General features: G+C 41.2%; 1 protein-coding gene across 1 annotated transcript in view; it reads left to right on the top strand.

Annotated features, from left to right (window-relative positions):
* Positions 1–9141, top strand: part of Ptprk (protein tyrosine phosphatase receptor type K) — a 517652-nt gene extending 508511 nt beyond the window's left edge. Inside the window, 5 exon segments of the mRNA XM_021224035.2 lie at positions 1132–1263; positions 1399–1524; positions 4234–4397; positions 5200–5335; positions 8167–9141. Coding sequence (XP_021079694.1) covers positions 1132–1263; positions 1399–1524; positions 4234–4397; positions 5200–5335; positions 8167–8220 — 612 coding nt within the window. The 3' untranslated portion in view covers positions 8221–9141.
* Positions 9142–13783: the final 4642 nt, after the last annotated feature.

Below are 13783 nucleotides of genomic sequence, written 5' to 3'. Positions count from 1 at the left end.
GTTGCTGCTACCAATTCTCTAAAAGACAGGGTCTCATGTAACCCAGGCTGACCTCTGACATTCTGTCATTCCTGTATAATAAAGGATGACCTTCAACTCCTGATCTTCCAGCCTCTGCCCCTGCAGTGCTAGGATAACAAGTGTGTGCAACCCAACTACCTGTTGGGTTTTCTAAAATTAATTTTAGTAAATATGTAGCTGAGTATGGAGCAGGGAATTTGGAAGTCTACAGTCTGCCACAAAGACTGCCCTTGTACATTTCCATTGCTCTCTCTCTCTCTCTCTCTCTCTCTCTCTCTCTCTCTCTCTCTCTCTCTCTCTGTGTGTGTGTGTGTGTGTGTGTGTGTGTGTTGGTATACTACAGAGCAGAATAATCCAAGAGCAAGCTTTCACTAAAACTAACCCTAACCCCATCCTTGATGTGCCCAGAGTCTTTCCAGTATAGCTTTAAATCACTACATTAAAAAATTATATTTTAGTATATCTCATGACTCTGACAGATTACCCAGACCAAGTAAACATGATTTTTACAACCACAGAGGTGGATTGCCTGATACAGAACATGTTGATGATCTCTACACAATATAGTAACAGTAAGATTTTGAGGTACTTGTGATTTGATTTTAATTGGAGAAGAAGAAAAGAATCTGGCAGCCTTATTTACACATACGTAGAAAAGGTATTCATATGGACAGGACAGAGATGTTTTGCTTTATTCTGCTTTCAGCCTTTCAGAAACTCCATGGGCACCCCTTGGAGGGTTTTCACCTCAGGAAATTCATCCTCCTCTTCTGTGTTTGTCCTGTATTAACATTCCTAAGTTAAATAACGCTGGGACTCAAATACTTCAGTGGCATCAAACTCGATGTCATTTACTCATTACGGCTTCCAGTCTATCCCAGTGGCCCCATGGCTTAAGGGGCACTATGGCTCCATCTCTATTGAAAGTCACTGCCGCCTGCTTACTTGGTCCTGCAATGGAATGCACTGAATCTGCTTGTACAACTGATTGTGCATTCTATTTATTCGTTGAGAATTTCATAAATGTGTACAATGAAGATATGATCATTTCCTCCACCTCCCTTTGCATTTTAAGTTCTTATATTTCTCAACTCTCCTGTTTCTCCACAGAGCTACAGGCAGCCAGCAGCTTTCATCGTCACACAGTATCCGCTGCCAAACACGGTGAAAGATTTCTGGAGATTAGTATATGACTATGGCTGTACCTCCATCGTGATGTTAAATGAAGTGGACCTGTCCCAGGTTGGTGGACTTGGGTTAATTTTGTGCTTCTGGATGCATCCTAGCAGAATAGCAACAAATTCCATTTTCTGCTTTATAGGACTTTAAAGCAAAACCAAACCTCTTCTCTTTCTTTGTCAAACATTAATCGTCTAGGGCTGCCCTCAGTACTGGCCAGAAGAAGGGATGCTTCGATATGGCCCTATCCAGGTGGAGTGTATGTCTTGTTCAATGGACTGTGACGTGATTAATCGGATTTTTAGGATATGCAACCTAACTAGGGTAAGTCTTTCTGGGGTCACTGACCTGATTTAGAGCAAGTGGAGAGTGATCCTGATGGGACCTAATTCTAGCCAGACAACAGGGGGAGAAAAATTAATAGGCAGCACACAATCTATGCCAGAGCCACGGATCACCTTACGTTTTAGTTCTAGATGCAGAAAATTGGAAAGGCTCAAAGCTAGGTTATCCAGTCCGTGAGTACAGTAGCTGCTTTACCTGGAAACCCAGATTCAGATGTGGTCTCTCATAGTCTTTCATAGTCTGGGCCCGGCCCCAGACACATTTGGACTTATGTAAAGGATGATGGCACGCCTTATTAATATCTACATCCAACATAAGAAAAAAAATCACACCAGTGAAAAGTAAGAACAGTCTTGATAACGACCAAGGGGTAGGATACAACAGATCAGCCGTTACAGCAGGAGAATTGCATTTCACTATTTCAACTTGTGTGCAATGGAAAACCCAAGCCCGAGGGAGACGTCAGCCACGGCTATTGTTGAGTCTTCTCCCGACCCTCGCCTACTTGTTCTGCATTCTGCTGCCCTGAACACTGCAGCATCTGCTTCTGCCCAGCTCTAAAGGGGAAATCAGTGTTATCACTGCTGTGCCTTTTGCCAGCAGCTAAGTGACAGCTGTGTCACGTGTTTTGTACAATAGCAACTCTGAAGGCCTTTTCTTAAAAACCAGCCAACAAAGTACTAATAAAACCATTTAGCTTTTAACAAGATAGTAAACAGAAAATAGTAACTCCCACTACATGGCACTTTAAAAGAGGAGACCGCCCTGCTTTCAAAGTCATCAGTTCTGTTTAAGTCTATGATTGTGTGTTGTCAGGACTGTCACTTATATCAAAATGGCTAGATGTGTGTCTTGTTAAACAGGGGTTAAACTCATAATCAATTCTATCACTCATTCCAGTGGAAAAAAAAAAGGAATAATTTCAGTCATGTCATAATATTCATGCATATCTTTGACTTTAGTTTAAATGGAGTCTCATTATGTCTGCACATCTGCTTCAGTATCTTCCTAGTAATATTTTAACTAAGCAACTGTAGCTGTTCAACTACAGAGACAAAGCTCATTTGTGAGTTGAGCTCTTTCTATGGAAAGTATTCTAGAACTGGATTTGAAATCTGTATTTTTTTTCCAGGATATATATTGGTTTGGTTATCTCCCTGCATATATTATGTTCTGGTGCTTTTTTATACTTGATGTTTTTATTTTTAGTCTCATTATTTCATATCACTCACTCCATTGTGAGTTTAGTATGCAAGAGGGATATTTCAGTAGCTGGGTCTATGATCTACCAAGCGGTTGTTTGTGAGCCCTTCCATGTGAAACTTAAGATCTGATACCATGTGATATGGCTAACTCATTGTACTGCATAGTCTTCTCTGTATTTTCTATTTGGGGTTCCAGGATTCTATTTCTTCCAGCAGCACCGCTATTTTGAGAGTATCATTCACAGTTCTTGGGATACTTAGTTTAAAGTGAAAGGAGAAAGTTCCTTGTCTTTAAGGAATCTATACATTATCAGAGAAGGCTGGCATCACACACCTGATTGTGCAAATATCTATTTACTGACATGATCGTCATATGTCAAAGGAGAAGCACAGAATATGAATTGTTTAACTGTATGATCAGTTAAGCTCTGCTCACACAGCTAAGTGACCAGAGAAGACTTTTGAAGAGAGGTCCTTAAGCCAAACTTCGAAGAATTAGCAGGTATTATTTGAGGGTAAGATAATCAGAGGCAGAGAACTTTCCTGGGGTACTTTAGTTCTGTGCCATCACAGGAAGTCCCCAGGCAAACCTGGGTCAGAAGTTTTCAAAACAAACAGGGGCATCGCTTCAAAGTCCCCAAGGCAAGAAGTAAAGTGGCAAATGAGCTAAAGGAAGATGAGTGTGTCCAAACCCTGTGCTCTGTTAGAGGGAAAGAAGGTTTGAAGGGAGGTGAAGCAGATCATGACAGGAGTTTTCAGTCTCAGCAGAGAGCTTACTAAGAACATTAGGAAGCCGTTAGAACTACGAATGACAAGATTGTTTTTAAACTGCAGAGTAATCCTAATGCCTGTAGTAAGAATGGATGGAAAGGAGATAGAAGTGCTAACAGAAATCACCAGGAAGGAGTTATTACAGCTCCCATACATTGTGGCAATGAAGAGATGAATGAATTTTAAAGACTTCAGGAAGTTGAAGAGTAGGACTTGAGTGTGAGGTTTAGGGTGTGAGGAAGAGGGGGCAGCATCTTAGTTATTTTCCTTTTATCTGTGACAGAACGCTTAACAAGAAGCTACCTGGGGGAGATAGGTTGGTTACATCTGGCAGTTGAGAGATACAGTCTATCATGGCAACAAGAGCAGGATGCAGCTGTGTTCAGCTCACTTTCTTCCTGTTTAAGCAGTCCAGGACCCTAGCCCGTGGAATGCTGCTGCCCACATTTAGGGTGGATCTTCCCACTTCAATTATCCTAACGTAGATAAAGTATGCCCAGATATTTGTCTCCAAGGTCATTCTAGATCCTATGGAGTTGACAGTGCATATGAACCATCACAGGAAATAAAAAGGACATGTTGTGTGTTCTTGCTCTTCCAATTTGGCATGTTTCTGTAAAACCAAGCTGACTGTCATCAAATAGACTCTGTCCAGTATGAATTTCCTTTGTGTTCTCATCCTGATTCCCGTAAATGCTGCTTTCCTCTCCAGCCACAGGAAGGCTATCTGATGGTGCAGCAGTTCCAGTACCTTGGGTGGGCATCTCATCGGGAAGTGCCCGGCTCCAAACGCTCCTTTTTGAAACTGATACTGCAGGTGGAAAAGTGGCAGGAGGAATGTGAGGAAGGGGAAGGCCGGACGATCATCCACTGCTTGTGAGTAGGCCAGAGCAGCACGCCCTACACTAAGGAACCTCGGCCCATGTCCTCAGTAGCCTTTCTGTGCTCCGTTGAGAAGACGGGGCTCAAATACTGAGACGACCATAGGTCTTACTCCAAAATAGAACTTGAGTCTCATGAATGAATAATGTACTACTGGTTTTCGTTTGTTTTGTTTGTTTCTAGTTTGCTTTGTTTTCTTTTAAATATTATATACTTGTTGGGGTTAGAGAGATAGCTTGGTAACTAAGAGCACTGGCTACTTTTCCAGAGGACCTGGGTTTGATTCCCAGTACCTACCTGGTGCCTCAGAACTCTCTCTGACTCTTGTTCCAGGAGATCTGATGTCCTCTTCTGCCCTCCATGGGCATGACGTACATAAGGTACACAGACTTACATGAATTCAATAAAACAATAAAAATTATGTAGCTGTTATATGATTGAACTCTTTCAAGCACCTATATGCACAACCTCTTTGATCCATGCAGTTGCAAATATTAGGATCTCAACATCTTTACATTGAAGGAATTTATGCCTGTCACATATTCCTACTCCTAAGCTCCTGAGCTAACTTTATCCCCTAGTCCCTTCCTTTCTGCCCTTCACACATACGTGCACAAATAGAAAGCAGAATCCAAAGAAACGGGAAAAGTTTTAAAGATGAATTTCCTTCCCCAGGTGAATGTGATGCTGGGTCATGTGATTTGTTTTTTAAGGATAAATTTCCTTTCTCAGACGAATGTGATGACGTGACATGCGATTCCCCCAAAAGGCGCTCACTCTGTATCTGTGCTTTTAGGAACGGTGGTGGCCGCAGTGGCATGTTCTGTGCCATAGGCATTGTTGTGGAGATGGTGAAGCGACAAAACGTGGTGGACGTTTTCCACGCAGTAAAGACCCTGAGGAACAGCAAGCCAAACATGGTGGAAGCCCCGGTGAGTCACACAATCTTAGGAGGGTCTCAGTGGCTGCTTAGTCACATACCTGCTTACTGGTTTGACTTCACACACTTACGGGAAATCAGTCAGATGCACACATGAGTCTTGCTGGGAATTTCACCTAATAGGTAGATGGTTGAGAATCTGCCTCCACCCATATAAACTCGTTGCTTATCACATAAACTTTTGAATGAAGAAAATGCTTCCATTCAATTTGAGAAGTGTGTAGGGTTTATTCTCCTTATAGCCAGTAAATTTGTGTTGTAGGAAACTTTCATAAATAGTTCCGTAAGAATAAATTCTGCTAAAGTATAGTCGTTTTTTGCATGGTAAAGCATATTCAGTTAACTAGCAGAGTATTTATATAAGTGCATGGGTCTCCTCAGCAAATCAGACACCTATTTTCAGCTTATTCATTTTATCTGACTTATCAGGGTGCATGGGTGGGTGCGTGCGTGTGTGTCTGTCTGTGTCTGTGTCTGTGTCTGTGTCTATGTGTGTGTGTGTTGCTAGGTATAGAACCTGGACCTCAAACATGCTCGGGAAGATATTCTACTGCTGACCTACACCCACAGACCTGACATCAAATGTTTTGAAAGAGCAACTGAAGTTTATTGCGGTCATTGTCTGTCAGCCTTCACTATCTATTACAACTGTAAACTCTCAGTTAGTCCCTGCTGACGGTTTTTAGCTTTTGCCAACTCTAAAGTACAGTGCACATGGTGTGACATGAGTTCTCCCAAGTTCCTAAAGCTTGCAAAGTAGGGGCCGGTGGGGGTAAGTGAGTAAGACTTCACCTGGGTGGAGCTGGGTGCCAAGGAAGAGAGACGGTTATTGCCTCTGTCACATCTTTTACTTCGGGGTTACGTGTCAGTACAGTGAGATGGGGAAGGGCAGCTGTGGCACTCACAGAACAGTAAACCAGAACCCCCCCCCCCTCGCCCCAGCATCATTGTTGCTTGCTCTGCTTTATCAAGATGATCAGATAGCAGCAGCAGAAGAAGAAGAAAAGAAGATTCAATGAGCTCCTGGTGTGTTTTCACCACTTCCTGCTCTGGGTCGTTCACACAGGAGGTGCATTGCTTCCTGAGACAAACATCTGAAGACTCGGGCTTATGCTGTTTCACTTTGACAAGTGTTCGCTTACTTCTTCCCTTCTCAAGTCCTCATAGGGGCACCACCTAAGACAAGCTCATGTTGCCCTCTCCGGGGTGCTGGCAATTGAAAGGGACAGGGAGTATGCATTTGAGGGAGTTTTTACATGCAGAATGGACAGGAGGTAGCTACAGCTCTAGTTTCACAGGTGTCTAACCTATGGAACAAACTCTGCCTGAAGCATTTAAAGTTCCTGAGAATGACTCTCGCCTTCAGAAGTAACTTTTATCGCCAAACGCATCTTTGATATACCAACTTTTCTTTAACTTATGTGTCTGTAGTTGAACATTTGTTTTAGAACCTTCCAGTGAGCTTTTCCCCCCTTTGTATTCATGCCCCACAAAGCAAACCATGACAGAATTGACATAATGCTCTACTTACTAAACATTAGTGATGAGTGAAGTTTGCCATGGGTTTGGGCTGAGTTTGGTAGGGAAATTGAGTTAAACAAAACTGAGAGGCACAAGCTGGTTGCAGGCACTCTTTGAAGTTCTTTGTGTACGCTTCTCCCAATAGGGACTAATGGAAAGCATATCCACTTTGTAGTAAAAGTGATACGCAGCTCTTGGAAATTTGTGCTGCCATGCTTATTGCCAGAGACCCGGGATACTCTCTTTAGAAATAATACTCATTTTAGGTTCTCCAGGTCAATCTGAATTTTGCCCTCTTGGACTGAACTGGGAACTTTTCAATGACTACATAGTGTAAGCCATCATTTCCAGCACAGTCCCTGACTTTTTTTTTAAACTTCTTGATAATGGATTAATATTATGTGGCTAGACTCAAAGGAGGTCTAGTTTTAGCTCAAACGATGAGTTAACAAGCAAGTTGTATTATTTAGGAAGAGGTAACAGAAATCAATTTTTAGGCATAAATAAGCTCAAAGGGTTTTTTTAATTCCTAATTTTTAAAGAAATTTGTTTAAGTAATACTCTGAAAAATATGAACTGTGGAAAAATGTAAAACATGAAATTATGAAAGGTTGTTTACAGAGGGTGGTTCTCTCTCTCTCTCTCTCTCTCTCTCTCTCTCTCTCTCTCTCTCTCTCCTTTTATCTAAAGAGAAGATTTGGAACATAGAGAACAGCATTGGCACAGCCCAGCAGCAATATAAAACAGGAATATATCAAAGTAATCTAACGAACAATCCATGCAGTAGATTTTTGTGTAATATAAAAAGACCCAGGATTGTGTGAGACAAAACTATAACACATAAAATCATCTTGTGGACTATGGTCTTCTCATTTTCTCTGAGATAATTACTGTTTCAATCATGTACTAAAAACGACTGAGGTAAACAAAGGATTTTTTTTTTATCAGTTGCTTCTCATGACAGCACGTGTCCTGGTTCTTTACATTTTTGTAAACTGGGAAACCTTCTGATGAGGAGGAGTAACTGTTTTCATCACATAAAAATTCTGGGCACTATAAATGATAGAAAATTCAGGGAAAAGATAAAACATCTTTTTTTAATTGTTGCTCCTTATTCTTAAGCAGGGATCATTAGACTCGAGTATAAAACACTTATGCGCAGATGTTCCTGTTTCATACAGAATAAGTAATTTGCAACTCTTAAATAATCTAAATCGGATGTCAAGAATCCCCACACATGCTATTCTTCACTATTAGCCTTTTGCTAACTCTTTTCATCCCTTCTGTTCTAACATGTTGCAGGAGCAGTATCGGTTCTGCTATGATGTGGCTTTGGAGTACCTGGAGTCCTCATAGTTAGGTGAGGCTATTTGCAGAGCATCCAAGCAGAAACTCAGTCGTCTGTTGAGCCAGCAGCTGTTGTACCTGTTACACCTGCACAGAGAGATTTTAATGTGGGGGGTGGGAGGCTTTTACATTGGAGAGGCAAACGTATTTTTCTTATGAAGTTGTGTATCTTAATAAAGAGGACTTGACCGGTTTCTATTCCTGTATGAGAGCATCCACGTTCTGTGCCACCCAGGTTATCTTTAATAAGAGGCAGACTCTGATGGGAGGTGGTCAGTGTCTGTACAGAGACCACGCAGCCTTTTCTTTCCCGCTTTCGGTAGAGCGGCTACCACACACTGCATGCACTTTTTAAAGTGGCATTTCCCTCCCTTAAAAAAAAAAAAAAAGGAAGAAAAAAAGCTGTGGAACCTTAAAGTGGGGAAGAAAACAAAAGCTGTGCCAATTCGTAGTAAATTCCATTTTTATATGTTCAAAGTGTAGCAGAGCTCTATATAAGTGTATAAATATATAAATATATATAAAACTGGCTTATTTTCTTTTAATGTGCAGTGATGGCTGGATCATTTAAAGTTCTTTTTAGGAATACCATAAGCCAAAGACTCAAGTGTAAATATGTCTATATGGAAGAAGCACATTATATTTATTGGTTACTTACATTACTTTTTGATGGCTAAAATACTACCACCACACAATCATTTTTGTTTCAGAAGAAAGCTTTTTCTTTAGCTAAAATCAATGGTAAACAATTTTTGTAGATTATTTTTTGTATGTTTAGTGTAAGTAGAGGATAAACTTTTTATTCATAACCCAAGAAGCAATGTTCTTTGTAGTGGTTCCCTTGTGTACATGCTTGTGAATTAAACTTATGTAAAACATCTTGGCAATTGTCTTTGAATAGAGGACCAAATTAAAATGTTTTGCTGAAAACGTAGTTCTTCCCAGTTTTCATTAGGTAAATGATGGCTTGATGGTTGCATAGGAGAAATTCACACAGCAGAAGACATTGTGGGTAGCTTGCCCAATGTTGAATAACACCTTTAAGTGTTTTAAACTTTAAGGAAGTAGGGCTTCTGAGCCTGTGGCTTTGCCCTGTTCAGGAACAGAAGGTGGCAACACTGATGCTCTTTTGCAAGCTGTAAACTGTCAAGGTAGCACAATGCCCTTTTTGATGTTCCCAAGCACAAGCTTTGGATTCCTACCATAGAAAGTGAGGACGGATTCCTGTTGCCTGCTTTTATGAGACACCCCTCCCCCATCCCGTGACTTTTATTAAGTGTGGTCTCATTCACATGCGCCTCGTGGCTGTGACTTCACACCATCAGCTTACAGGTTGTTACTAACTGAAGCATCAAAGTGTCCTCTTTCTAGGTTGCCAGCCCATGACATGGTGCTTACAAAGATTTCATTAAAGCAAGAGTGAAATAAAGTTTTTATAATTACAACATTTACTGATTGCACATCATTTTCTCTTCTAAATTTTCATGTCTTTATTCCCAAGTAAACAGCCTGACTGTGACTCAACAGGAGTATGTCACAAAAATTATGCTGAGAGCATATCACAGCCAAGTTGTGGTTTGTTATACTTTTGTTCCCTACACTGCATGTCTCATAGTCCAGGTCAGTAAGGAGGGGGGGTTCAGTGTCTTTTTAAAAAAAGGTTTTCTTTAATTCTCTTTGTATTGTCAAAGTTTGTATTAGTTGCTTTCTGCCAAGTATCTAAGAAAACAGCTTTGAAAGAGTCAAGAATTGATTTTGGCTCTCACCATGGAGGTTTTATTTCAGTCCCATGGCCTCTTGCTCTGGGCCAGTTGGGGGGACTCTGTTGACAAACTCAGGGTGGCACAGCGACCTACCTCCTGGTGGCTGGGAGGTAGAGACAGCTCTCTCCTATAGTGAGAGTGCTATTTCCACTCATCGTGGAAAGTGGAAAGGCAAACAGAAACAGCTTCTAAGTCAGAGTAGCTGAGAAAAACGACATGGACTGGTTCTTGGACATTCCACGTAGCCCAAGCACCACCAGCTATAGTTTGCCTCACAGCCCAAGTTTGGTATAAACAAAGTGTAGCAGAGAAACCTGACCAAACATGTCACAAACTCAGACGGGATTTCTTTCCCTGACAATGATAACCACTTTACCACTGCAGATTATTTTGATTTGCTTCACAAGATTCATTTCTCCTTGCACAACCACACCAAACTTACTATGAACATCGCTATACACAAAGCTCAGTGGACCATGTAGGCTCCAAAATTCAAACACAGAAAAATGGAGTCTCTTTTGCTATATCAAGAAATACTACATACCATGCTTGCGTCATTTGGGTAGTGACCAGGTCATCAGAAGACAGTACAAGAGGCCTAACTGTCTTTCTGAATACTCATGTTCAAAGACATACACTTTATATCCTTGAAAACCTCCCTTAGCAGATCCATGTGTGGTCCTGTCTTGCCCAGATGTGTCCTTCCGGAAACATATCTTAAAAAGTTCTGGAATATAAGGTATTATGAAATGTCTCCCAAGTGCTTGTGTGTTATAGATTGGGTTGCCTACTGATGGGCTTTGAGGCAATGAGTGCATCACGAGCTCTCTAACCATATTTATCCAGTAATAGATTCATAATTTGATGACATTGTTGAGAAATTGTAGAAAGGAGGAGTTGGAGATCTGGGAAGACGACTTGGCCATTTAAATATCTGACACATGAGCATGAAGACCCGAGTTTGGATCAGCTGAAGAAGATACAGATATATAGAGAGAGACTAGTTACAGAGAGGGGAGAGAAGGAGGGAGAGAGAGAATACTTAAGAATTGGTATCTCATTGGAGCATGTACATGATTGAGAGCATGCCCCAAAAGGGTGCCTTGTCCCTGGTCCCTTGTTCTCACTCTACTCTGCTTTCTGGCTCTCATGAGGTAAGAAACACAGAAACAATGGCACTCAACAACCAAGAAGTTAAAACCTTACAGACCAAAATTAATCTGTCCTTTTTTGGGTGGTGGGGGAAGGGGGAGGATTAGAGATAGGGTTTCTTTGTATTGTTTTGGAGGCTGCCCTGGAACTAGCTCTGTAGACCATGCTGGCCTTGAGCTCACTGAAATCTGCTTGCCTCTGCCTCCGGAGTGCTGGGATTAAAGGCGTGTGCCACCAACACCCAGCTAATCTGTCCTTTTTAAAATTGCTTTCATCAGCCACCTTGTCACACCCACGCTTTTCTTAGGTAACCCTTTCATTTCCCTGTAGCTGTTTCCCCTGAAATACTTACCATAATGTTGACTCTACAGGCCTTTTTCCTGTATATCATTGCTGGGGACATGTTGGAAATCTATAGTCCACAGACACGATTGGGAATGTGTGATTTTTAAACAAGTGGATTGAAAATATGTTAGTGTTCTAGTCTGAGCTACCTACCCAACCCTTTTTTTTTTTTTTTTTTTTTTTTTTTGGTTTTTCGAGACAGGGTTTCTCTGTGGCTTTGGAGGCTGTCCTGGAACTCCCTCTGTAGACCAGGCTGACCTCGAACTCACAGAGATCCGCCTGCCTCTGCCTCCCGAGTGCTGGGATTAAAGGCGTGCGCCACCAATGCCCGGCTACCCAACCCTTTTCTAATGCGTCTTATCTCTGGACAATAGGAAGGAATTCAGAGAGAAGTGGTACACCCAAGTGATCTCTGATATTGAGACCCTTGCCTGGACCTGGGGAGGTTAAGTTTGCCTCTCAGCAATGTTGGTCATTGAATATTCATGTTATTGAGACCCTGTCAGAATCCAGACCCAAGCTTTGAAAACTGGACATTGAATATGCTCCAGTCCCAGAAAATGTCATGGCATCCACAGCACTCACCCAACAACCACGGATGATAAAGCGCTAGAGAGTGCACCCGTAGTTAACTGGGAAGAAGACATCGTCTGATTACTCAGGAGGACAACCTTTAGGAATTAAGTCGTCCGTTTGCATTTCACTTCAGTGAGCTTCAGTAGGCATTTTTTCTTAACAAAATAATCAGAAATCAGTAGGCTGTCACGTACCCAGTTGTTTACCCATTAAATACTTCCAGAGGCAGAAACTTAACAACCTTTTTAGATTCATGGCGTTTTAGTAAATACTGATTTCACATACAGTCTGTGTATGATTTATTTCGTGCTCTGCTAAGTCAAGTGAAAAAACAGCTTATGCTTATTAATTGTCCCTTTCTTAGTAATCTCTACTTACATATTATTTCATAAGGTTTCCCTGTAGCTTAAGGAGGCTAGAGGAATGAGTGATGTCTGAATATTTCCACAGCAGTCGCCTAGTCAAACAGTCTGCTGAGTTTTAGAATATTATCTCTGAAATCAAAAAAGCTATGACTCACTTCTAGAATATAAATTGTCCAAAGATCAATAAAAATGTGATAGGTATATAACATTTCAGCATTTCTATCCTCCTCCAAAGTGATTTGAAATGCTAACCTGGAAGAGAGCAAACACCAGGGAAAGACGGTTACTTCAAATCCTAAAAGAAAGTAATGGATACACTTTTGAACCACTGATGGTCTCTACAGAATATCTCAGAGCTCTTTCTTTAATGTTAAATTTTGTCTAGGGAGGGAAGCAGGGACAAATTTTATGACAGCCAACATCTCTCAGAATACAGTCATCAATTATATAAAATAGTATACAATCCCCAAAATTTCATACAAAACTGTAACTGCTGATATAGCAAATTAACTGTTCAGGTTTTATTAGTCTGGACTCTTCCCTAAGTATATAGAATTTAGATTTTTTTTTATTAAAAAAAAGCTTTGAAAAGGAGAAAGTACTTAGAGATATTTATTTAGCATTTTCAGATGTAGGAATAAGAAATTCAAATGCAGTCACCTCTAACTAGTTTCCAAAACAGAAATTGGCTGTACAAGCAGGGAAAGGCCATGAGTTAAGCTTTGCTGTGTAGTCATGGAGACAAATCCCCCAACTGGGAAAGTAGAGAAAGTGTGAAGGCCACTCCCCTTTCTCCTGTTGAAAAGAGTGGCACAGTCATGAGCTGACTCTCAGTTACTGCAGGGGAGAGCTGGGGCCATGTTTTGTTTTTGCTTTTTGTTTGTTTGATTTAATAACCACTCAGGTCATATTGCAGTGCCTTCACCTTTTGCTTTTCTCCTAGGAATAATTTTCATCTCTCAAGCTATCCAGAATTTTCCACTCTGGCCTGAGAAATGAGTGCTCGCCGCTCTGAGCTTCCCAGCTCTGCTGTTAGAAGCAGATGCGTGAGTAGTGAGGATTATTGGCAATGCCCACTTGACATGGACGACAGAAAGAGACAGTATCAGGGAGATGCCAAGTGCCTCCTGGACTCAGAGATATATCCACAACAAAGAATACCCTGCATGGGAACACTGACCCATTTCACTTATTGAGATTTGTTAATGTTAGCGAGCAATTTGGGTTTTGAAAGCATATTAAAAAGCCTCTTATGCCAATTGCATGACAAGAGTCTCTGAAGCCAGCAGCTGGTGTGTGAGAGCTCCAGGCTCTTGGTTAGTGACCCCCATTATAGAATAACATGTTTCACTGTTTTGTCATTTATGCATG

The sequence above is a fragment of the Mesocricetus auratus genome, unplaced genomic scaffold (genome assembly GCF_017639785.1).
Source record: "Mesocricetus auratus isolate SY011 unplaced genomic scaffold, BCM_Maur_2.0 Super-Scaffold_100018, whole genome shotgun sequence".
NCBI classification, from domain to species: Eukaryota; Metazoa; Chordata; class Mammalia; order Rodentia; family Cricetidae; genus Mesocricetus; species Mesocricetus auratus.
Note: the sequence above shows the minus strand (reverse complement) of the source record. Positions and strands in the feature narration are given on the sequence as shown.